The 23,910-nt window shown below is 43.8% G+C and overlaps 1 protein-coding gene across 1 annotated transcript in view; it reads right to left on the bottom strand.

Annotated features, from left to right (window-relative positions):
* LOC129811134 (proteoglycan 4-like) overlaps positions 1–23,910 on the bottom strand; it is a 167,892-nt gene that overhangs the window by 29,238 nt on the left and 114,744 nt on the right. Inside the window, exon 2 of the mRNA XM_055862342.1 lies at positions 10,875–12,253. Coding sequence (XP_055718317.1) covers positions 10,875–12,253 — 1,379 coding nt within the window. The remainder of the gene's footprint in view (positions 1–10,874; positions 12,254–23,910) is intronic.

The raw sequence follows: 23,910 nt of genomic DNA on the forward strand, positions 1-23,910 counted from the left end.
AAGGGTCCACCACCCAAAGGACATCCAGCCACAACTTGACACAACTGTGGGAAGCGTTGGAGTCAACATGGGCCAGCATTCCTGTGGAACGCTTTCGACACCTTGTAGAGTCCATGCCCCAACAAATTAAGGCTGTTCTGAGGGCAAAAGGGTGGGGGGGGGGGGTGGAAGTCAATATTAGGACGGTGTTAGTTATACTATAAATGGTATAAACCCCCCTATTAAAAGTAAAAAAACTGCTTAACCAACTTAACCAAAAAGGGGTTGCAATAGATCAGTGTGCTTTGCCAAGGATGAAGTGTTGATTGATGATCAGTGTAGATATGTGATGGTAGTGAGGTCAGTAGGGGGTACAGAAATGACTATTTCTGAACCTGTAAGCACCAAATGAAGACAACCCAGAGTTCTTTAAAGATATATTTAATAGCATACAATGTAAAAGGGATGGTTATTGTTGGCGGGGACTTTAATTGCATACAATGTAAAAGGGATGGTTTTTGTTGGCGGGGACTTTAATTGCATACAATGTAAAAGGGATGGTTATTTTGGCGGGGACTTTAATTGCATACAATGTAAAAGGGATGGTTATTTTGGCGGGGACTTTAATTGCATACAATGTAAAAGGGATGGTTATTGTTGGCGGGGACTTTAATTGCATACAGAATTACAAGGTTGACTGACTTCCTGCCGAGTAAAGTCCACATTCTAAAAAATCTAAAGCTCTGGCTGCCATGATGAATGATATTTGCCGTTTTAAGCATCCCAGAATGAATGTTTTAGTTTTTCTCTGAAAGGTTCATGGCAGCTACACCAGAATAGACTTATTTTGTATATTCAAGCAGTAAGTAGAGAAATGTAGCATTGAACCTATAACTATATCGGACCACAGTCCAATATGTCTCAAGATAAATCTTGGAATGGAGACACACTTTAAATATTGGAGGCTTAATGTCTCCATATTGACAGACCCTATTGTAAAGCAACAGTTACAAGAACAATTGAAGGATGACTTTACTATGAATGATAATGATGAAGTAAGTATTATCATCTATTTTGTGGGAATGGACAAAGGCGGTATTGAAGAAGCAGCGTATTGAAGAACAGCATGGTTTGGAGAATGGTTTAACCAGACTTGAACGGGAATATAAACAAACAAGGGATGATGATACATTGTTATAAGTTGAATGAATGTAGACAAAAGTTAGAGGAGTTATTGACTCATGAAGCAGAAGGGGCACTTAGATTTACTAATCAAAGATATGAGACGGGTAAGAGAGCCAGCTGCTTTTTAGCCCTCCAGGCATTTACAGCATATTATAAAGACCTTTACGATTCATCAGAACAAGACCATAAACAAGGATACATGTAAACCCTTTAGTCTAAATTAAAACTCAGTAAATTATTAGAGGAAGAGGGGGCCGAAATGACATGACCAGTTACAAAGAACGAGATTGAAGAAGACATCAAGGGATTGAAAAATACAAAATCACCAGGGACAGATGGATACCCAGGTGAATTCTATAAGACCTTCATTGAAGACATTACCGCGGTTCAGTGCAGAGTATATACAATACAAGACCAGAACTACACGACCTTCTCGTCGAACAACTCATTACAAAATCATGGGCATTAATATGTAGTTGGTCCCCACTTTGCTGCTACAACAGCCCCCACTCTTCTGGGAAGGCTTTCCACTTGATGTTGGAACATTACTGCAGGGACTTGCTTCAAATCAGGCAAAAGAGCATTATGAGGTCGGGCACTGATGTTGAGTGATTAGGCCTGGCTCGCAGTCGGCGTTCCAATTCATCCAAAAGGTGTTTGATGGGGTTGAGGTCAGGAATCTGTGGAGAATGCATGGCTGTGTGCTTGATTTTAATACACCTGTCAGTAACGGGTGTGGCTGAAATAGTCAAATACACTAAATTGATGGGGTGTCCACATACTCTATATATACGGTATATATTCAAGGAAAGAAGCACCTTACTCTTGCTTGCTGGTTATAAAATAGGTTACAGCATTCACAATGAACTGGCAGGTAAGTTTAAATGGTGAGAGCTTCTCTGCTGTGATGGGATCACATTGGCTGGGGGTAAAAATGCAATTAACAGGAGTACTCTGTTCTCCCCACGCCCAATGGTTATGTTTACAATTACGTGTATTACAATTACGTGTATTACGTCAGAATGCCCAATGTTAGAGCGTTTCCAATCAAATTCATGAATTAAGTTAGAACATTTTCCTATAGGTCAAATTTGCATGAACATTGTGATTGGATATAGCTGAGACAGTTATCACATGTAGGATTAAATCCTCTGTTCTCCCCGAGCTCATTAATGATAGAATGTTCATATTTGAAGATTGCCGAAAGGCCAGTCTCTTTGGCAAATGACAGGAATGGCAATGAGTGGAATGGTATAGCTGAACAGAGAGGGCCACCAGACTATAAAGGACATGTTGTCCCTATAAAAACATATATTAATAGAGCTATAACATCAGAGTATTAATATGCTTGTTAATATGTAGAATTGGCTCTGACTAATTAGGTCCAACGATACAGATATCATTCTCTTGAGTATAGTTAAGCTTTAAAATAGTCTCTGTCTCTCTCTCTCACACACGCGCATGAATGCAAACACTCACTCCACAACAGAGAGCGAGGTTGTGTTAATTCTCCTAACACTGTGGAACCTTCCAGGCATCTCCATTATGAGGGTCTGGAACACAAATTAAGCTCTCAACACACTCAAGGTCATCCCTAATTTGAATTTAAATATTCATAATTGACCCCAGGTGCTCCCCTATGTAGCCTACAGTACAGCACAGCCTCTCTCGCTACGGCGTGGGGAGATCTGCCTTCCCATGGTTAGTTCCTGTCATCTGTATGGAGTAGAGAGATGCAGCATAGCCGGAATAAGCTTCAGGCAGGTTGGAATGAAGCAGGGAGGGAGACAGAAGAAAGAAGAAGAAGAAGAAGTTGAAAACGTTCTGCACCATTTGAGCTGAAGACGTTAAGGAGTTTGGAATCAGAATAAGCTAATGAGGGAGCTTTGGGAATGTAAAGGGATTAGTCATTTTTATGTTTTTTTTTTCTACTTTTCTTCCGAGGAGGAGGTAGTCATTTGCATGTACATTTGGGGGGTGGCTTTTGAACCAATTGAAGAACTAGTCCAAGTAGTATGTTATTTTATTGATAACTAGAAATATTGTCTTGGTCTCTCAAGCAGGCTGTGTTCAGCTTGGCTCATTAGAGACCTGTTTTGTTGAGCTAGCTAGAGGATAGAGGTCTCTATAAAGTAGGACAATGATATGAAAGCTCAATACTCGTACGACACTGACACCAATGCAGCAACACAGGAGGGGAGATCTGCCAGATACCTCAGCTTTCGACGCCTACTGCCTTTTATTAAATGTATTATTCAAAATGTGTACAAAACATTAAGAACACCTTCCTAATATTGAATTGAGTTTGTTAAGCAGTTCCTTCCTCTTAATAGGCTGGTTTATACCATTTATATTATAACTAACACCTTCCTAAGATTGAGTTGCACCCCCCCCCCTTTTGCCCTCAGAACAGACTCAATTCGTCAGGGCATGGACTACAAGGTGTCGAAAGCGTTCCACAGGGATGCTGGCCCATGTTGACTCGAATGCTTCCCACAGTTGGTTCAAGTTGGCTGGATGTCCTTTGGGTGGTGGACCATTCTTGGTACACATGGGAAACTGTTGAGCGTGGAAAAACCCAGCAGCGTTGCAGTTCTTGACACCGTTCAAAGGCACTTAAATCTTTTGTCTTGCCCATTCACCCTCTAAATATATACAATCCATGTCTGAATTGTCTCAATTGTCCCTTTCGTCTACACTGTGTGAAGTGAATTTAACAAGTGACATAGCTCATTTCACCTGGATTCACCTGGTCAGTATATGTCATGGAAAGAGCAGGTGTTCATAATGTTTTGTCCACTCCATGTAAATATGTACTGTACAGTCAGTACTGTGAAAGTCCATACATAGTAAAGCTATGCATACACACATTCATGCAGAAATAATTATATAGATGTCTGCACACATGTATTTCAAAGAGTTTGCACCTATATATATATTGAAAAATATGTTACGTTACCTTCTCATGCATGAGAAAATGGTACTATAGATGAATATATATGTTGATTTCTAAGCAGCTCTCTCTCACACACAAACACACACGTCTCTCTAAAGTATCCTCATTTTTAAATGAAGCCATACAAAGTTGATTCCAATTTCATCTTCCAGAAGAGACTTAACAATTATTAAGGTAAATAAATGTCTAAACTCCAATGTACTGATGGAGGAAAGACCAAATGTATTTTTTTTTTAATGTAGAAGAAAGGTATCATATTTACGAATGACATTGTAAATAAGGATGGTAAAATGATACAAGCCATTAACAAAGATGTATGGAGTTGTATGCTCAATACAAATGCACACTTTATTTGGATATATCCTCTACAGACGGTTATGCTATCAACAAACTATCTGTTGATAAGCAACAAACTATCTGTTGATAAGCAACAAACAATCTGTTGATAAGCAACAAACGATCTGTTGATAAGCAACAAACGATCTGTTGATAAGCAACAAACGATCTGTTGATAAGCAACTGCTTGCTAAGGTTACGGTTAGGGTTAGGGTAAGGTTTAGAATAAAGGTTAGGTTTAGGGCTAGGGTTAGTAGATAGTTAGTTGAAATGTTACTGATGAAGTCTGTGAAATGGAAGAGGCAATTACTCAACAGAGGAAGGAATGTATTGGTTTTCCTGCCTCCAATGAAAAACCATGCATGGATTAAAATGACTAGTATAAATCATTAAACGTTTCAGATCCACTTACGGTCGAGAGGTTTGACAACTATGCCGCATAAAATTCAAGATAGTTGGGAACAGATTTATCCCAATACCATGGCATCAGGTGAACTGAAGTACAGAACAACAAGTGACGCATTAATCGTTCTTTTCAATTTAAACTATTATATAAAATACTTACCACAAAAAGAATGCTCAATATATGGGGCATAAACAGTCAGCCTTGTACAGACTGCCACAAGGAAACAGAATCAATAGATCATCTCTTTTGGTACTGTCCTTCAGTGTCTTGCTTTTAGAGTCAGGCCCAGACCAGGAGTGGTTGTGAAGTCATAATGTCTCTGTTCAGTTGGACTTACAAACAATACTGTTAGAAGATCTGAAAAACCACGATCAATCAATTGGGAAATATGATTATACTCTTAGGTAAAATATTCATTTTTAGGGGAATCTTGGTAGACCTGGTACAAGTAAAGAGATTCAAGACCCTCCTAAGATATCACAGTACAATGTGTATTTATTTCTTTACCGTTTATTTAACTAGGCAAGTCAGTTAAGAACAAATTCTTATTTACAATGACGGCCTACCAAAATAGGATGTATTGCTAAAGAAAATAGTACAATTGTAGTGTACTAGGAAAGATGGGTTAGTCTGTGGACAACCCAATGGTTGGAAATAAGATTAGAGTGATTGGTTGATTGGCCGATACACTTGGAATCCAGTACGATTAGGAAACAGGAATTCCACCCATTGAAATTCGACCCTCTGCCAATCTGCAGTCAATAACGCAGAGTTCATCTCAGCCAATAGTGCCCTTCACACCCAGGACTTTTTAGCCCTGATGGAGACATGAATCACCCCAGAGAACACTGCTATTCCAGCTGCTCTCCCTTCCTCTGACTATGTGTTCTCTCGTAGTCCGAGAGCATTTGGTCATTGCGGCATTGGCACAGGGCTACTCATTGTGGAGATTTTCTCTTTTCTCCCTCTCTCACCTGTCCATCTCCTCATTTGAATTCCATGCTGTCACTGTCACTTGTCCACTCAAGCTTAATATTGTTGTCATCTATTGTCCATCAGGTGCACCTTAGAGAGTGCCTCAATGAGCTTGACACCTTGATAAGCTCATTTCCTGACAATGGCTCACCGCTCTTAGTACTCCCATTCACACAGAACTACCCTGCACCTTGACCCCTTTCTCCCCTCTCTCTCCGGATGAAATCCTGTGAGTAGTGAGGTCTGGCTGCCCGACAACCTGCCCTCTGAACCCCATCCATCCATCCCTCCTTCTGCAGACCATCTCCAGAGACCTTCTCCCATTCCTCATTTCCGTGATCAAGTCATCCCTGACCACCGGCTGAGTCGCCTCTGACTTCAAAACGGCCAGAGTCACTCCCCTCCTCCAAAAAAAAAAAACTCAACCCCTCTGATGTCAAAAACTACAAACCGGTATCCCTTCTTTCCAAAACAATTGAGTGTACTGTCTCTGATCGACTGTCTCACTGTCTCTCTCAGAATGATCTTCTTGACCCTAACCAGTCAGCCTTCAAGACGAGTCACTCAACCGAGATTGCTGTCCTCTGTGTTACAGAGGTTCTCCGCACTGACAAAGCTGACTCTCTCTCCTCTGTTCTCATCCTCCTAGATCTATCCTCTGTCTTCGACACCGTGAACCATTAGATCCTCCTCTCCACCCTCTCAGGGCTGGGTGTCTCAGGCTTTAAACACTCCTTGATTGCATCCTACCTGGCGGGCCGCTCCTACCAGGTAATGTGGAGAGGATCTGTGTCTGCACAACGTTCTCTCATTACTGGTGTTCCCCACGGCTCTGTTCTAGGCCCTCTACTCTTCTCTCTGTACATGAAGTCACTCAGCTCTGTCATATGCTCACATGGTCTAAACAACCTTGGTGTGACCCTGAACAACACCCTGTCGTTCTCTGAAAACATCAAAGCAGTGACTCGCTCCTACAGGTTCATTCCCTACAACGTCCGTAGAGTACAACCCTACCTCACACAGGAAGCGGCGCAGGTCCTAATCCAGGCACTTGTCTGGACTACTGTCATCTCCCGCCATCTCCTGTCTGGACTACTGCAACTCGCTGTCGGCTGGGCTCCCCGCCTTTTCTATCAACCAGTAGCGGTGTGTGGGTAAAATCACTGGGGAAGCCAGAAAAAACAGCCATATTACAACCTATGTATTGGGATAATTGCGTTGTTCGCTTTGACCTGTTAGGTCACATGCCTTGCGACTGTGATATACGTCTAAGGCTGAGACAATAAGAAGACACAATGGCAGAGTAAATTCAACCACACCTTTGTTTCATCACAAAACCGATGAGCAACTTCTGTCCGATGAAGTCCACAAAGCATATTGCATGTAACAAACAGTTAATGTTTCTGACATTTTCACACCACTTAACAAGTATTGATTTAGAACCATGGAGACTTACCTCAAGTCGCAAAGAAAATAGGAGCTGCTTCCACTATTCCAGCACCATTTCAATTTCAACATCATCAAATCACCCATTGGTGACCCGTCATTCAGGGCAGGTGGGTCGGAGGGGGGCTTGCCTGTTTTGCATGTTATTTTTCCATTAACATGTGTGACATATTAGTTTGCAAACAATGTAAAATTAATATATATCATTGAGTTAATAAAGCTGCATACAAACATGGTCTCTTTTTTGTTTTCTTGAGTTAGGCAGCTCCAAAATGCAAGTGTTTCAGCCTAGCTCAGTGCTTTCTATGGTGGTGGGGCCCGCCAGCAGAAAATACGGAGCGTTGCGCCGTGATTGACTCAGTGTTCTGTCACTCATGAGGACTTTACATCACTGCCAAGTGTAAGAGGAGATTTTGAAAATTCTAGCCTTTCGGCTGCTGCCATAGAAGTGCCCATTCAAGAAGGCTCAAGGTCATTGGCCACAGATAGAATGACGTCAAATCACATTATATGTACAGTAGCTTTGATTGGACTGATCATGTCAACATCATACTTTCAAAATCTTAGCTAACAGTCATCATCATGAATCAAGTCAACAATCTACTGGCAAATCCTTTTTAATCCTTATCATATGAAGATAAATAATGAAGAGAAATTATAGATAAAACGCATCGGTGCTCATCGGCCATTGTACATAAAAATTACACAACAAGTTAGAAATCACATATTCAACAAGTGGTTTGGAAGGTATCAGTGACAGTGGTTTGGAAGGTATCAGTGACAGTGGTTTGGAAGGTATCGGTGACAGTGGTTTGGAAGGTATCAGTGACAGTGGTTTGGAAGGTATCAGTGACAGTGGTTTGGAAGATATCAGTGATAGTGGTTTGGAAGGTATCAGTGACAGTGGTTTGGAAGGTATCGGTGACAGTGGTTTGGAAGGTATCGGTGACAGTGGTTTGGAAGGTATCAGTGACAGTGGTTTGGAAGGTATCAGTGACAGTGGTTTGGAAGGTATCAGTGACAGCGGTTTGGAAGGTATCAGTGACAGTGGTTTGGAAGGTATCGGTGACAGTGGTTTGGAAGGTATCAGGGATAGTGGTTTGGAAGGTATCAGTGACAGTGGTTTGGAAGGTATCAGTGACAGTGGTTTGGAAGGTATCAGTGACAGTGGTTTGGAAGGTATCGGTGACAGTGGTTTGGAAGGTATCAGTGACAGTGGTTTGGAAGGTATCGGTGACAGTGGTTTGGAAGGTATCAGGGATAGTGGTTTGGAAGGTATCAGTGACAGTGGTTTGGAAGGTATCAGTGATATTGGTTTGGAAGGTATCAGTGACAGTGGTTTGGAAGGTATCAGTGACAGTGGTTTGGAAGATATCAGTGATAGTGGTTTGGAAGATATCAGTGACAGTGGTTTGGAAGGTATCAGTGACAGTGGTTTGGAAAGTATCAGTGGTTTGGAAGGTATCAGTGACAGTGGTTTGGAAGATATCAGTGATAGTGGTTTGGAAGATATCAGTGACAGTGGTTTGGAAGGTATCAGTGACAGTGGTTTGGAAAGTATCAGTGGTTTGGAAAGTATCAGTGGTTTGGAAGGTATCAGTGGTTTGGAAGGTATCAGTGGTTTGGAAGGTATCAGTGACAGTGGTTTGGAAGGTATCAGTGGTTTGGAAGGTATCAGTGACAGTGGTTTGGAAGGTATCAGTGACAGTGGTTTGGAAGGTATCAGTGGTTTGGAAGGTATCAGTCTCAACCTTTAAGTCTTTACTGAAGACTTATCTCTTCAGTAGGTCATATGATTGAGTGTAGTCTGGCCCAGGAGTGTGAAGGTGAACGGAAAGGCTCTGGAGCAACGAACCGCCCTTGCTGTCTCTCCAGGGCCGGTTCCCCTCTCTCCACTGGGATTCTCTGCCTCTAACCCTGTTACTGGGGCTGAGTCACTGGCTTGCTGGTGCTCTTTCATGCCGTCCCTAGGAGGGGTGCGTCACGAGTGGGTTGAGTTACTGACGTGAACTTCCTGTCTGGGTTGGCGCCCCCCCTTGGTTGTGCTGTGATGGAGACCTTTGTGGGCTATACTCGGCCTTGTCTCAGGATTGTAAGTTGGTGGTTGAGGATATCCCTCTAGTGGTGTGGGGGCTGTGCTTTGGCAGAGTGGGTGGGGTTATATCCTTCCTGTTTGGCCCTGTCCGGGGGTTTCTTCGGATGGGGCCACAGTGTCTCCTGACCGCTCCTGTCTCAGCCTCCAGTATTTATGCTGCAGTAGTTTATGTGTCGGGGGGCTAGGGTCTGTTGGTTATACCTGGAATACTTCTCCTGTCTTATCCAGTGTCCTGTGTGAATTTAAGTATGCTCTCTCTAATTCTCTCGTTCTCTCTTTCTCTCTGAGAACCTGAGCCCTAGGACCATACGTCAGGACTACCGGGCATGCTGACACCTTGCTGTCCCCAGTCCGCCCGGCCTTGCTGTTATTCCAGTTTCAACTGTTTCTGCCTGCGGTTACGAAACCCCTACCTGTCCCAGACCTGCTGTTTTCAACTCTTAATGATCGGCTATGAAAAGCCAACTGAGATTTATTCCTGATTATTATTTGACCATGCTTGTCATTTATGAACATTTTGAAAATCTTGGCTCTCTCTAATTTTCTCCTCTCTTTCTCTCGGAGGACCTGAGCCCTAGGACCATACGTCGGGACTACCGGCCGTGGTGACTCCTTGCTGCCCCCAGTCCGCCTGGCCTTGCTGCTATTCCAGTTTCAACTCTTCTGCCTGCGGTTATGGAACCCCTACCTGTCCCAGACCTGCTGTTTTCAACTCTTAATGATCGGCTATGAAAAGCCAACTGAGATTTATTCCAGATTATTATTTGACCATGCTTGTCATTTATGAACATTTTGAAAATCTTGGCTCTCTCTAATTTTCTCCTTCTCTCTTTCTTTCTCTCGGAGGACCTGGGCCCTAGGACCATGCATCGGGACTGCCGCCCGTGGTGACTCCTTGCTGTCCCCAGTCCGCCTGGCCTTGCTGCTATTCCAGTTTCAGCTGTTCTGCCTGCGGTCATGGAACCGCCACCTGTCCCAGACCTGTTGTTTTTCAACTCTTAATGATCAGCTATGAAAAGCCAACTGAAAATTATTCATGATTATTATTTGACCATGCTTGTCACTTATGAACATTTTTGAACATCTTGGCATAGTTCTGTTATAATCTCCACCCGGCACAGCCAGAAGAGGACTGGCCACCCCTCATAGCCTGGTTCCTCTCTAGGTTTCTTCCTAGGTTTTGGCCTTTCTAGGGAGTTTTTCCTAGCCACCGTGCTTCTACACCTGCATTCTAGCTGTTTGGGGTTTTAGGCTGGGTTTCTGTACAGCACTTCGAGATATTATCTGATGTACGAAGGGCTATATAAAATAAAATTGATTGATTGATTGATATCAGTGGTTTGGAAGATATCAGTGACAGTGGTTTGGAAGGTATCAGTGACAGTGGTTTGGAAAGTATCAGTGGTTTGGAAGGTATCAGTGACAGTGGTTTGGAAGATATCAGTGATAGTGGTTTGGAAGATATCAGTGACAGTGGTTTGGAAGGTATCAGTGACAGTGGTTTGGAAAGTATCAGTGGTTTGGAAAGTATCAGTGGTTTGGAAGGTATCAGTGGTTTGGAAGGTATCAGTGGTTTGGAAGGTATCAGTGACAGTGGTTTGGAAGGTATCAGTGGTTTGGAAGGTATCAGTGACAGTGGTTTGGAAGGTATCAGTGACAGTGGTTTGGAAGGTATCAGTGACAGTGGTTTGGAAGGTATCAGTGACAGTGGTTTGGAAGGTATCAGTGACAGTGGTTTGGAAGGTATCAGTGGTTTGGAAGGTATCAGTGACAGTGGTTTGGAAGGTATCAGTGACAGTGGTTTGGAAGGTATCAGTGACAGTGGTTTGGAAGGTATCAGTGACAGTGGTTTGGAAGGTATCAGTGACAGTGGTTTGGAAGGTATCAGTGACAGTGGTTTGGAAGATATCAGTGACAGTGGTTTGGAAGGTATCAGTGACAGTGGTTTGGAAGGTATCAGTGGTTTGGAAGGTATCAGTGACAGTGGTTTGGAAGGTATCAGTGACAGTGGTTTGGAAGGTATCAGTGACAGTGGTTTGGAAGGTATCAGTGACAGTGGTTTGGAAGGTATCGGTGACAGTGGTTTGGAAGGTATCAGTGACAGTGGTTTGGAAGGTATCGGTGACAGTGGTTTGGAAGGTATCGGTGACAGTGGTTTGGAAGGTATCGGTGATAGTGGTTTGGAAGGTATCCGTGACAGCGGTTTGGAAGGTATCCGTGACAGTGGTTTGGAAGGTATCAGTGGTTTGGAAGGTATCCGTGACAGTGGTTTGGAAGGTATCGGTGACAGTGGTTTGGAAGGTATCGGTGATAGTGGTTTGGAAGGTATCCGTGACAGCGGTTTGGAAGGTATCCGTGACAGTGGTTTGGAAGGTATCAGTGGTTTGGAAGGTATCAGTGACAGTGGTTTGGAAGGTATCAGTGACAGTGGTTTGGAAGGTATCAGTGACAGTGGTTTGGAAGGTATCAGTGACAGTGGTTTGGAAGGTATCGGTGACAGTGGTTTGGAAGGTATCAGTGATAGTGGTTTGGAAGGTATCCGTGACAGTGGTTTGGAAGGTATCGGTGACAGTGGTTTGGAACGTATCAGTGACAGTGGTTTGGAAGGTATCAGTGACAGTGGTTTGGAAGGTATCAGTGACAGTGGTTTGGAAGGTATCAGTGACAGTGGTTTGGAAGGTATCAGTGACAGTGGTTTGGAAGGTATCAGTGACAGTGGATTGGAAGGTATCAGTGATAGTGGTTTGGAAGGTATCAGTGACAGTGGTTTGGAAGGTATCAGTGACAGTGGTTTGGAAGGTATCAGTGACAGTGGTTTAGAAGATATCAGTGACAGTGGTTTGGAAGGTATCAGTGACAGTGGTTTGGAAGGTATCAGTGACAGTGGTTTGGAAGGTATCAGTGACAGTGGTTTGGAAGGTATCAGTGACAGTGGTTTGGAAGATATCAGTGATAGTGGTTTGGAAGGTATCCGTGACAGCGGTTTGGAAGGTATCCGTGACAGTGGTTTGGAAGGTATCAGTGACAGTGGTTTGGAAGGTATCCGTGACAGTGGTTTGGAAGGTATCAGTGACAGTGGTTTGGAAGGTATCAGTGACAGTGGTTTGGAAGGTATCAGTGACAGTGGTTTGGAAGGTATCAGTGACAGTGGATTGGAAGGTATCAGTGATAGTGGTTTGGAAGGTATCAGTGACAGTGGTTTGGAAGGTATCAGTGACAGTGGTTTGGAAGGTATCAGTGACAGTGGTTTGGAAGGTATCGGTGACAGTGGTTTGTGGTTGTGAGGACCCAAATCTGGGATTAAGGGGTTCTTTTCCAAGTTTAAAATGATAAACATTCAACATCATTTCGTCACTTCCTGTTGAATCTGCAGACGTGCTGCTGTGCGTTTTGTTGCTGTGCGTTTTGCTGCCAACTTTACTTTACTTTGCTAGCTGACAACTTTACGTTTTTTGTTTTGTTTCTGTTTTTAATTACCGTTTATATTTTTAGTTTTTCCATCGCAACTTTTTTCCCTCATTCAACTTTTTCACTCCGGACGCTTTATCTGGACATGGTTCGTCAACACCTTCAACAGCCGAAGCTAAGTAGTAACATTAACATGATGTCTTCTAATTGCAGTCGCTGTACTCATAATATACAGGAGAACGATCGCCTTACGGCGAAAATAGCTGTGCTGCAAGCCCAGCTTCAGACGCAATCGTTAGGCAAGGGTATTTTCAGTGTAGGAAAGGAAGAAACAGCGTCTGTGTCACCAGTAAGTACAGATAGTAACGTTAGTATAAATCCCCCCGCACAGTCCCCGCAGCCGGACAACTTTCTCATGGCTTCTGGAGGGAAATGCTGTTGGAATGCTCAACCGGTGTCGCTCATTCAGCCGACAGAAACTTTCAACCGGTTTTCCCCATTATGTAGCGAGTCGGAGTCGGAGTCTGAGTCTGAGTCTTCTCTTGTCTCTACTCCTCCCGTTACGGGGTCTGAGACGCCGAAGGCTCCCACGGTTAGCTCTGACAAATTGAAAACCCTAGTCATTGGCGACTCCATTACCCGCAGTATTAGACTTAAAATGAATCACCCAGCGATCATACACTGTTTACCAGGGGGCAGGGCTACCGACGTTAAGGCTAATCTTAAGATGGTGCTGGCTAAAGCTAAATCTGGCGAGTGTAGAGAGTATAGAGATATTGTTATCCACGTCGGCACCAACGATGTTAGGATGAAACAGTCAGAGGTCACCAAGTGCAACATAGCTTCAGCGTGTAAATCAGCTAGAAAGATGTGTCGGCATCGAGTAATTGTCTCTGGCCCCCTCCCAGTTAGGGGGAGTGACGAGCTCTACAGCAGAGTCTCAGCACTCAATCGCTGGTTGAAAACTGTTTTCTGCCCTTCCCAAAAGATAGAATTTGTAGATAATTGGCCCTCTTTCTGGGACTCACCCACAAACAGGACCAAGCCTGACCTGCTAAGGAGTGACGGACTCCATCCTACCTGGAGGGGTCATCTTATCTACCAACATAGATAGGGCTCTAACTCCTTTAGCCCCACAATGAAATAGGGTGCAGGCCAGGCAGCAGGCTGTTAGCCAACCTGCCAGCTTAGTGGAGTCTGCCAATAGCACAGTCAGTGTAGTCAGCTCAGCCATACCCATTGAGACTGTGTCTGTGCCTCGACCTAGGTTGGGCAAAACTAAACATGGCGGTGTTCGCCTTAGCAATCTTATTAGGATAAAGACCTCCTCCATTCCTGCCATTATTGAAAGAGATCGTGATACCTTACATCTCAAAATAGGGTTACTTAATGTTAGATCCCTCACTTCAAAGGCAGTCATAGTCAATGAACTAATCACTGATCATAATCTTGATGTGATTGGCCTGACTGAAACATGGCTTAAGCCTGATTAATTTACTGTGTTAAATGAGGCCTCACCTCCTGGTTACACTAGTGACCATATCCCCCGTGCATCCCGCAAAGGCGGAGGTGTTGCTAACATCTACGATAGCAAATTTCAATTTACAAAAAAAAAAATGGCGTTTTCGTCTTTTGAGCTTCTAGTCATGAAATCTATGCAGCCTACTCAATCACTTTTTATAGCTACTGTTTACAGGCCTCCTGGGCCATATACAGCGTTCCTCTCTGAGTTTCCTGAATTCCTATCAGACCTTGTAGTCATAGCAGATCATATTCTAATTTTTGGTGATTTTAATATTCACATGGAGAAGTCCACAGACCCACTCCAAAAGTCTTTCGGAGCCATCATCGACTCAGTGGGTTTTGTCCAACATGTCTCTGGACCTACTCACTGCCACAGTCATACTCTGGACCTAGTTTTGTCCCATGGAATAAATGTTGTAGATCTTAATGTTTTTCCACATAATCCTGGACTATCGGACCACCATTTTATTACGTTTGCAATCGCAACAAATAATCTGCTCAGACCCCAACCAAGGAGCATCAAAAGTCGTGCTATAAATTCTCAGACAACACAAAAATTCCTTGATGCCCTTCCAGACTCCTTCTGCCTACCCAAGGACGTCAGAGGACAAAAATCAGTTAACCACTTAACTGAGGAACTCAATTTAACCTTGCGCAATACCCTAGATGCAGTTGCACCCCTAAAAACGAAAAACATTTGTCATAAGAAACTAGCTCCCTGGTATACAGAAAATACCCGAGCTTTGAAGCAAGCTTCCAGGAAATTGGAACGGAAATGGCGCCACACAAAACTGGAAGTCTTCCGACTAGCTTGGAAAGACAGTACCGTGCAGTACCGAAGAGCCCTCACTGCTGCTCGATCATCCTACTTTTCCAACTTAATCGAGGAAAATAAGAACAATCCAAAATTTATTTTTGATACTGTTGCAAAGCTAACTAAAAAGCAGCATTCCCCAAGAGAGGATGGCTTTCACTTCAGCAGTAATAAATTCATTACCTTCTTTGAGGAAAAGATCATGACCATTAGAAAGCAAATTACGGACTCCTCTTTGAATCTGCGTATTCCTCCAGGGCTTAGCTGTCCTGGATCTGCACAGCTCTGCGAGGGCCTGGGATCGGGAGAGACACTTAAGTGTTTTAGTACTATATCTCTTGACACAATGATGAAAATAATCATGGCCTCTAAACCTTCAAGCTGCATACTGGATCCTATTCCTACTAAACTGCTGAAGGAGCTGCTTCCTGTGCTTGGCCCTCCTATGTTGAACATAATAAACAGCTCTCTATCCACCGGATGTGTACCAAACTCACTAAAAGTGGCAGTGATAAAGCCTCTCTTGAAAAAGCCAAACCTTGACCCGGAAAATATAAAAAACTATCGGCCTATATCGAAATTTTAGAAAAAGCTGTTGCGCAGCAACTCACTGCCTTTCTGAAGACAAACAATGTATACGAAATGCTTCAGTCTGGTTTTAGACCCCATCATAGCACTGAGACTGCACTTGTGAAGGTGGTAAATGACCTTTTAATGGCGTCAGACCGAGGCTCTGCATCTGTCCTCGTGCTACTAGACCTTAGTGCTGCCTTTGACACCATCGATCACCACATTGTTTTGGAGAGACTGGAAACCCAAATTGGTCTACACGGACAAGTTCTGGCCTGGTTTAGATCTTACCTGTCGGAAAGATATCAGTTTGTCTCTGTGAATGGTCTGTCCTCTGACAAATCAACTGTACATTTCGGTGTTCCTCAAGGTTCCGTTTTAGGACCACTATTGTTTTCACTACATATTTTACCTCTTGGGGATGTTATTTGAAAACATAATGTTAACTTTCACTGCTATGCGGATGACACACAGCTGTACATTTCAATGAAACATGGTGAAGCCCCAAAATTGCCCTCGCTAGAAGCCTGTGTTTCAGACATAAGGAAGTGGATGGCTGAAAACTTTCTACTTTTAAACTCGGACAAAACAGAGATGCTTGTTCTAGGTCCCAAGAAACAAAGAGATCTTCTGTTAAATCTGACAATTCATCTTGATGGTTGTAAAGTCGTCTCAAATAAAACTGTGAAGGACCTTGGCGTTACTCTTGACCCTGATCTCTCTTTTGACGAACATATCAAGACTGTTTCAAGGACAGCTTTTTTCCATCTACGTAACATTGCAAAAATCCGAAATTTTCTGTCCAAAAATGATGCAGAAAAATTAATCCATGCATTTGTTACTTCTAGGTTAGACTACTGCAATGCTCTACTTTCCGGCTACCCGGATAAAGCACTAAATAAACTTCAGTTAGTGCTAAATACGGCTGCTAGAATCCTGACTAGAACCAAGAAATTTGATCATATTACTCCAGTGCTAGCTTCCCTACACTGGCTTCCCGTTAAGGCAAGGGCTGATTTCAAGGTTTTACTGTTAACCTATAAAGCGTTACATGGGCTTGCTCCTACCTATCTTTCCGAGTTGGTCCTGCCGTACATACCTACACGTACGCTACGGTCACAAGACGCAGGCCTCCTAATTGTCCCTAAAATTTCTAAGCAAACAGCTGGAGGCAGGGCTTTCTCCTATAGATCTCCATTTTTATGGAACAGTCTGCCTACCCATGTGAGAGACGCAGACTCGGTCTCAACCTTTAAGTCTTTACTGAAGACTTATCTCTTCAGTAGGTCATATGATTGAGTGTAGTCTGGCCCAGGAGTGTGAAGGTGAACGGAAAGGCTCTGGACCAACGAACCGCCCTTGCTGTCTCTCCAGGGCCGGTTCCCCTCTCTCCACTGGGATTCTCTGCCTCTAACCCTGTTACTGGGGCTGAGTCACTGGCTTGCTGGTGCTCTTTCATGCCGTCCCTAGGAGGGGTGCGTCACTTGAGTGGGTTGAGTTACTGACGTGAACTTCCTGTCTGGGTTGGCGCCCCCCCTTGGTTGTGCTGTGGTGGAGACCTTTGTGGGCTATACTCGGCCTTGTCTCAGGATTGTAAGTTGGTGGTTGAGGATATCCCTCTAGTGGTGTGGGGGCTGTGCTTTGGCAGAGTGGGTGGGGTTATATCCTTCCTGTTTGGCCCTGTCCGGGGGTTTCTTCGGATGGGGCCACAGTGTCTCCTGACCGCTCCTGTCTCTGCCTCCAGTATTTATGCTGCAGTAGTTTATGTGTCGGGGGGCTAGGGTCAGTTGGTTATACCTGGAGTACTTCTCCTGTCTTATCCAGTGTCCTGTGTGAATTTAAGTATGCTCTCTCTAATTCTCTCGTTCTCTCTTTCTCTCTGAGAACCTGAGCCCTAGGACCATACGTCAGGACTACCGGGCATGCTGACACCTTGCTGTCCCCAGTCCGCCCGGCCTTGCTGCTATTCCAGTTTCAACTGTTTCTGCCTGCGGTTACGAAACCCCTACCTGTCCCAGACCTGCTGTTTTCAACTCTTAATGATCGGCTATGAAAAGCCAACTGAGATTTATTCCTGATTATTATTTGACCATGCTTGTCATTTATGAACATTTTGAAAATCTTGGCTCTCTCTAATTTTCTCCTTCTCTCTTTCTCTCGGAGGACCTGAGCCCTAAGACCATACGTCGGGACTACCGGCCGTGGTGACTCCTTGCTGCCCCCAGTCCGCCTGGCCTTGCTGCTATTCCAGTTTCAACTCTTCTGCCTGCGGTTATGGAACCCCTACCTGTCCCAGACCTGCTGTTTTCAACTCTTAATGATCGGCTATGAAAAGCCAACTGAGATTTATTCCTGATTATTATTTGACCATGCTTGTCATTTATGAACATTTTGAAAATCTTGGCTCTCTCTAATTTTCTCCTTCTCTCTTTCTTTCTCTCGGAAGACCTGGGCCCTAGGACCATGCGTCGGGACTGCCGCCCGTGGTGACTCCTTGCTGTCCCCAGTCCGCCTGGCCTTGCTGCTATTCCAGTTTCAGCTGTTCTGCCTGCGGTTATGGAACCGCCACCTGTCCCAGACCTGTTGTTTTTCAACTCTTAATGATCAGCTATGAAAAGCCAACTGAAAATTATTCATGATTATTATTTGACCATGCTTGTCACTTATGAACATTTTTGAACATCTTGGCATAGTTCTGTTATAATCTCCACCCGGCACAGCCAGAAGAGGACTGGACACCCCTCATAGCCTGGTTCCTCTCTAGGTTTCTTCCTAGGTTTTGGCCTTTCTAGGGAGTTTTTCCTAGCCACCGTGCTTCTACACCTGCATTCTAGCTGTTTGGGGTTTTAGGCTGGGTTTCTGTACAGCACTTCGAGATATTATCTGATGTACGAAGGGCTATATAAAATAAAATTGATTGATTGATTGATTGATTGATTGATTGAACATTGGCCGTGCTGTCAATGAAGCGTGATTTGTGCCGAGCTCAAAACAACTGTTAACTTGGAGGACCGCAGCGCCACCTTCCTGTTCAAGTGATCCAAGCACAACGTGAGTCCAAAAATTGTCTTGTATGCTGCTTCATAAATGATGTAATATGCCAGGGAGATGTGTATACTGTAGCTAAGAAAGTAATACTAAGTGTATGTTGTGTAGTAAGATGTTAGTAGCCCATGTGCCTCACCCTAATCATTTGGTCTATTTACCCTTCTTAATTTTGCCTACTGTTCTGACTCTAGCCTGTAACCTATTTTATATAAATGTAATCATCGAACAATGTAAGAGCTTTCATTGTCTGCTTATATTCTCCCTTTATTTATCCTATGGATCTAACTTGGTGTACAGGGAGAGCACTGAAAGAATGGCCCACGTTCTGAATGACGGATTGCCTCTTATCCGCTTGTCGTCCCCTTATGCCATAGTTTGTACATCTCAATTGTCAGTAGAAACCACATTTGTTTAAGCAAGTCAGCCATATTGGGGCGGCAGGTAGCCTAGTGGTTTGGAAGGTATCAGAGTTTTGGGCCAGTACCTGAAAGGTTGGGAGATCAACTCCCTGAGCTGACAAGGTAATAATCTGCCCTTCTGCCCTTGAAAAAGGCAGTTAACCCACTTTTTTAAGAGGCTGAATGAACTGTTTCGCTGCCAGACAAGGCTCCGCTGATAGCCAGGTGTAGCAGTGGTAAGGTGTTGGGACTGCTGTTGGGACAGCTTTATGTAGGCCCTAACAGTTTGTGGTCACCATTTGGCAGCGTTATAGTGCAATGAATGTATTGTTTAGTGTTGTGTTGTGTAGTGTCTTTGCTGGCATGCATTCCACTTTTTAGTTGTTTTGCCCCACCAAGATTTACATGCTAAAATCGCCACTGAAATCACCTATGCTTTAGTATAATACAGTGACTAAAGATACCAAAAACAATTTAGTTCAATCAATGTAAACTAAATATGATGTGGCTGTCCATGGTTCTGATTTCTGTGTGTGTGTGTGTGTGTGTGTGTGTGTGTGTGTGTGTGTGTGTGTGTGTGTGTGTGTGTGTGTGTGTGTGTGTGCGTACATGTATGGGCGTTCGTACAAGTATAAAAAACATGTTGACTCACCCAACCTGTAGAGAGACGCCAATGTCATCCTCCTCTCTTTCATGTTTTCCTCCAAACACGTAAATATGTTTGGAGGAAAAAGGGGGAGGCTTGCAAGCCGAAGAACACCATCCCAACCGTGAAGCACGGGGGTGGCAGCATCATGTTGTGGGCGTGCTTTGCTGCAGGAGGGACTTCACAAACAAGATGGTATCATGAGGGAGGAAAATTATGTGGATATATTGAAGCAATATCTCAAGACATCAGTCAGGAAGTTAAAGTCTGGTCACAAATAGGTCTTCCAAATGGACAATGACCCCAAGCATACTTCCAAAGTTATGGCAAAATGGCTTAAGGACAACAAAGTCAAGGTATTGGAGTGGCCATCACAAAGTCCTGACCTCAATCCCATAGATCATTTGTGGGAAGAACTGAAAAAGTGTGTGTGAGCAAGGAGGCCTACAAACCTGACTCAGTTACACCAGCTCTGTCAGGAGGAATGGGCCAAAATTCACCCAACTTATTGTGGGAAGCTTGTGAAAGGCTACCCAAAACGCTTGACCCAAGTTAAACAATTTAAAGGCAATGTTACCAAATACTAATTGAGTGTATGTAAACTTCTGACCCACTGGGATTGTGATGAAAGAAATAAAAGCTGAAATAAATAATTCTCTCCACAATTATTCTGACATTTCACATTCTTAAAGTAAAGTGGTGATCCTAACTGACCTAAGACAGGGAATTTTTACTCTGATTAAATGTCAGGAATTGTGAAACTGAGTTTAAATGTATTTGGCTAAGGTGTATGTAAACTTCCGACTTCAACTGTATATATACTACATTGCCAAAAGTAAGTATATTCAATGGTAACGTTTTCCACAAAATCCTCCAACCAGGGGAGAGGGGGATAGGGGCTTAATAAGTAATAAAACATGTAAAAAAAGAGGATTAGAAGTTATTCAAGTAAAGCTATTTGATAGAATTCAAGTCTATCTGCTAATTTCATAAAAAACACATCTCCCATGGCGAAGCCTTTGTTCTAGTTTGGAGACATGAAACTTCCCTCTCCACAATAAAACCCTTTCATCTTAATAAACAACACACAATCACGCCATCTAACAAGGAGAAAGTGAAGAAAGTGACGGAGCCTCCCTCACAAGCTGTAGGCGTTACGAAAAATACATTCTGAAATAGAAGAGATTACATTATATTACATTATATGAACATGCTAACCATGTGTATGTGACCAATAAAAATTTCTTTTATTTGATGTAGTTTACCCATGCAATGTCCCCTGTGTATGCCAGGAGAATGTAGTGAGTGACACTGAGATAACAGTTTGGGCTGCTATAGAAAGGGGGTCAAGTCTCTCCCTGTGGGTATGAACAGTCCAGTCAGTAGAGACACACTGGAGAGAGAGAGAGATTTTCCCTTTTTTACTTTAACTATTTGCACATCATTACAACACTGTATATAGACACAATATGATATTTGAAAAGTCTTTATTATTTTAGAACTTTTGTGAGTGTAATGTTTACAATGCTTTATTATTACGCTTTTGTAAAAATATGTTTCCCATGCCAATAAAGCCCCTTGAATTAAATTGAGTTGAGAGAGATGGACATTTAATTTATTTGTATTTAACCTTTATTTAACTAGGCAAGTCAGTTAAGAACAAATTCTTATTTACAATGACGACCTACCAAAAGGAAAATGGCCTCCTGCGTGGACAGGGACTGGGATTAAAAATACAAAAATAAATAAAATATAAACATAGGACAAAACACACATCACGACAAGAGAGACAACTCAACACTACATAAAGAGAGGCATAAGACAACAACATAGCAAGGCAGCAACTCATGACAACACAGCATGGTAACAACACATGACAACAACATGGTAGCAACACAACATGGTAGCGGCACAAAACATGGTACAAAGGGCAAGAAGGTAGAGACAACAATACATCACACAGACATAAAGAGGGGGTTAGGGGGGTTGGTCTGTCTTTCACCTTCTCTGATTGATCTCGCTGTGTACTGTATATACAGTGCATTCAGAAAGTATTCAGTCTCCTTGGCTTTCTCCACATTTTGTTATGTTACAGCCTTATTCTAAAATTGAATAAACAGTTTTTAAACAATCTACACACAATACCTCATAATGAGAAAGCAAAAACAGTTTTTTAGACATTTTTACACATTTATTAAAAAAAGACCCTTCACAAAGTACTTTGTTGAAGAACCTTTGGCAGCGAGTACAGCCTTGAGTTTTCTTGGATATGACGCTACAAGCTCGGCACACCTGCATTTGGGGAGTTTCTCCCATTCTTCTCTGCAGATCCTCTCAAGCCCTGTCAGGTTGGATGGGAGCATCGCTTCTCTCTCTCTCTCTCTCTCTCTCTCTCTCCTCTCTCTCTCTCTCTCTCTCTCTCTCTCTCTCTCTCTCTCACTCTCTCTCTCTCTCTCTCTCTCTCTCTCTCTCTCTCTCTCTCTCTCTCTCTCTCTCTCTCTCTCTCTCTCTCTCTCTCTCTCTCTTCCTCTCTCTCTCTCTCTCTCTCTCTCTCTCTCTCTCTCTCTCTCTCTCTCTCTCTCTCTCTCTCTCTCTCTCTCCTCTCTCTCTCTCTCCCTCTCTCTCTCTCTCTCTCTCTCTCTCTCTCACTCTCACTCCACTCTGTCCTCAGTTGTCTTGCTGAGCGGGCTGGCTGACTGAGCATCAGACCAGGGGCGTTTCTAGGATTTGAAGACATTTGGGGCTTAGCACAAAGGCAAATGTAGGAATTTCAACAGCTAAATGCATGAATTTGGTGCATTTTGAGAATAACATTGAGAGATTAGATATTTTTCAGTTAACTTGCACCTTCCCACCTGCTACAGTAGACACTGCCAGTACTCAATTATAGTTGCAACTGTGGATCTCTCTACTCTGGAATCCTCTCTACTCTCTAACAAATAAATCTACAGTGTATTTGTAAAGACTGTCGCTTTCCTCATCCTCGGATGAGGTGAGGAGAGAAGGATCTTCTGACCAAAATGCGGGTTCAAGGAAATATGCCATCTTTATTTTTAATACGAAAACTGATGACACGAAAACAAACACTTTCAAAACTTACAAAATAACAAAAACGACGTAGAACGGAACCTGAACATAAACTCACATAACAAACGTAAACTCACGGACAGGAACGTTACATCGAAACACACGAACAGCCAAACAGTCCCGTAAGTGAAAACACATCGAACACAACGACGAAAGACATCACAGGAGACAATCACCCACAAACAAACAGTGAGAATGCCCTACCTAAATATGACTCTTGATTAGAGGAAAACGCAAACCACCTGCCTCTAATCAAGAGCCATACCAGGCAAACCAAAACCAACATAGAAACAAATAACATAGACTGCCCACCCAAAACTAACGCCCTGACCATAAACACATAAAAACAACATAAAACAGGTCAGGACTGTTACAGTACCCCCCCCTCAAGGTGCGAACGCCGGGCGCACCAGCACAAAGTCCAGGGGAGGGTCCGGGTGGGCAGTTGACCACGGTGGTGGTTCCGGCTCAGGACGCTGTCCCCACACCACCATAGTCACTCCCCTCTTCTGTCTACCCCTTCCACTGACCACCCTAAAACTACTTTCCCCAAAATAAACAGCCAGCACCGGGACAAGGGGCAGCACCGGGACAAGGGGTAGCACCGGGACAAGGGGCAGCACCGGAACAAGGGGCAGCACCAGGATAAGGACCAGCACCGGAATAAGGGGCAGCACCGGGACAAGGGGCAGCACCGGGACAAGGGGCAGCACCGGGACAAGGGGCAGCACCGGGACAAGGGGCAGCACCGGGACAAGGGGCAGCACCGGGACAAGGGGCAGCACCGGGACAAGGGGCAACACCGGGACAAGGGGCAGATCCCGGCTGAAGGACTCTGGCAGGTCCTGGCTGGACGGCTCTGGCAGGTCCATGCAGGCTGACGGCTCTCGACGCTCATGGCAGACTGACGGCTCTCTACGCTCATGGCAGGCTGACGGCTCTCGACGCTCATGGCAGGCTGACGGCTCTCGACGCTCATGGCAGGCTGACGGCTCTCGACGCTCATGGCAGGCTGACGGCTCTCGACGCTCATGGCA

Source organism: Salvelinus fontinalis, chromosome 14 (genome assembly GCF_029448725.1).
Source record: "Salvelinus fontinalis isolate EN_2023a chromosome 14, ASM2944872v1, whole genome shotgun sequence".
NCBI classification, from domain to species: domain Eukaryota; kingdom Metazoa; phylum Chordata; class Actinopteri; order Salmoniformes; family Salmonidae; genus Salvelinus; species Salvelinus fontinalis.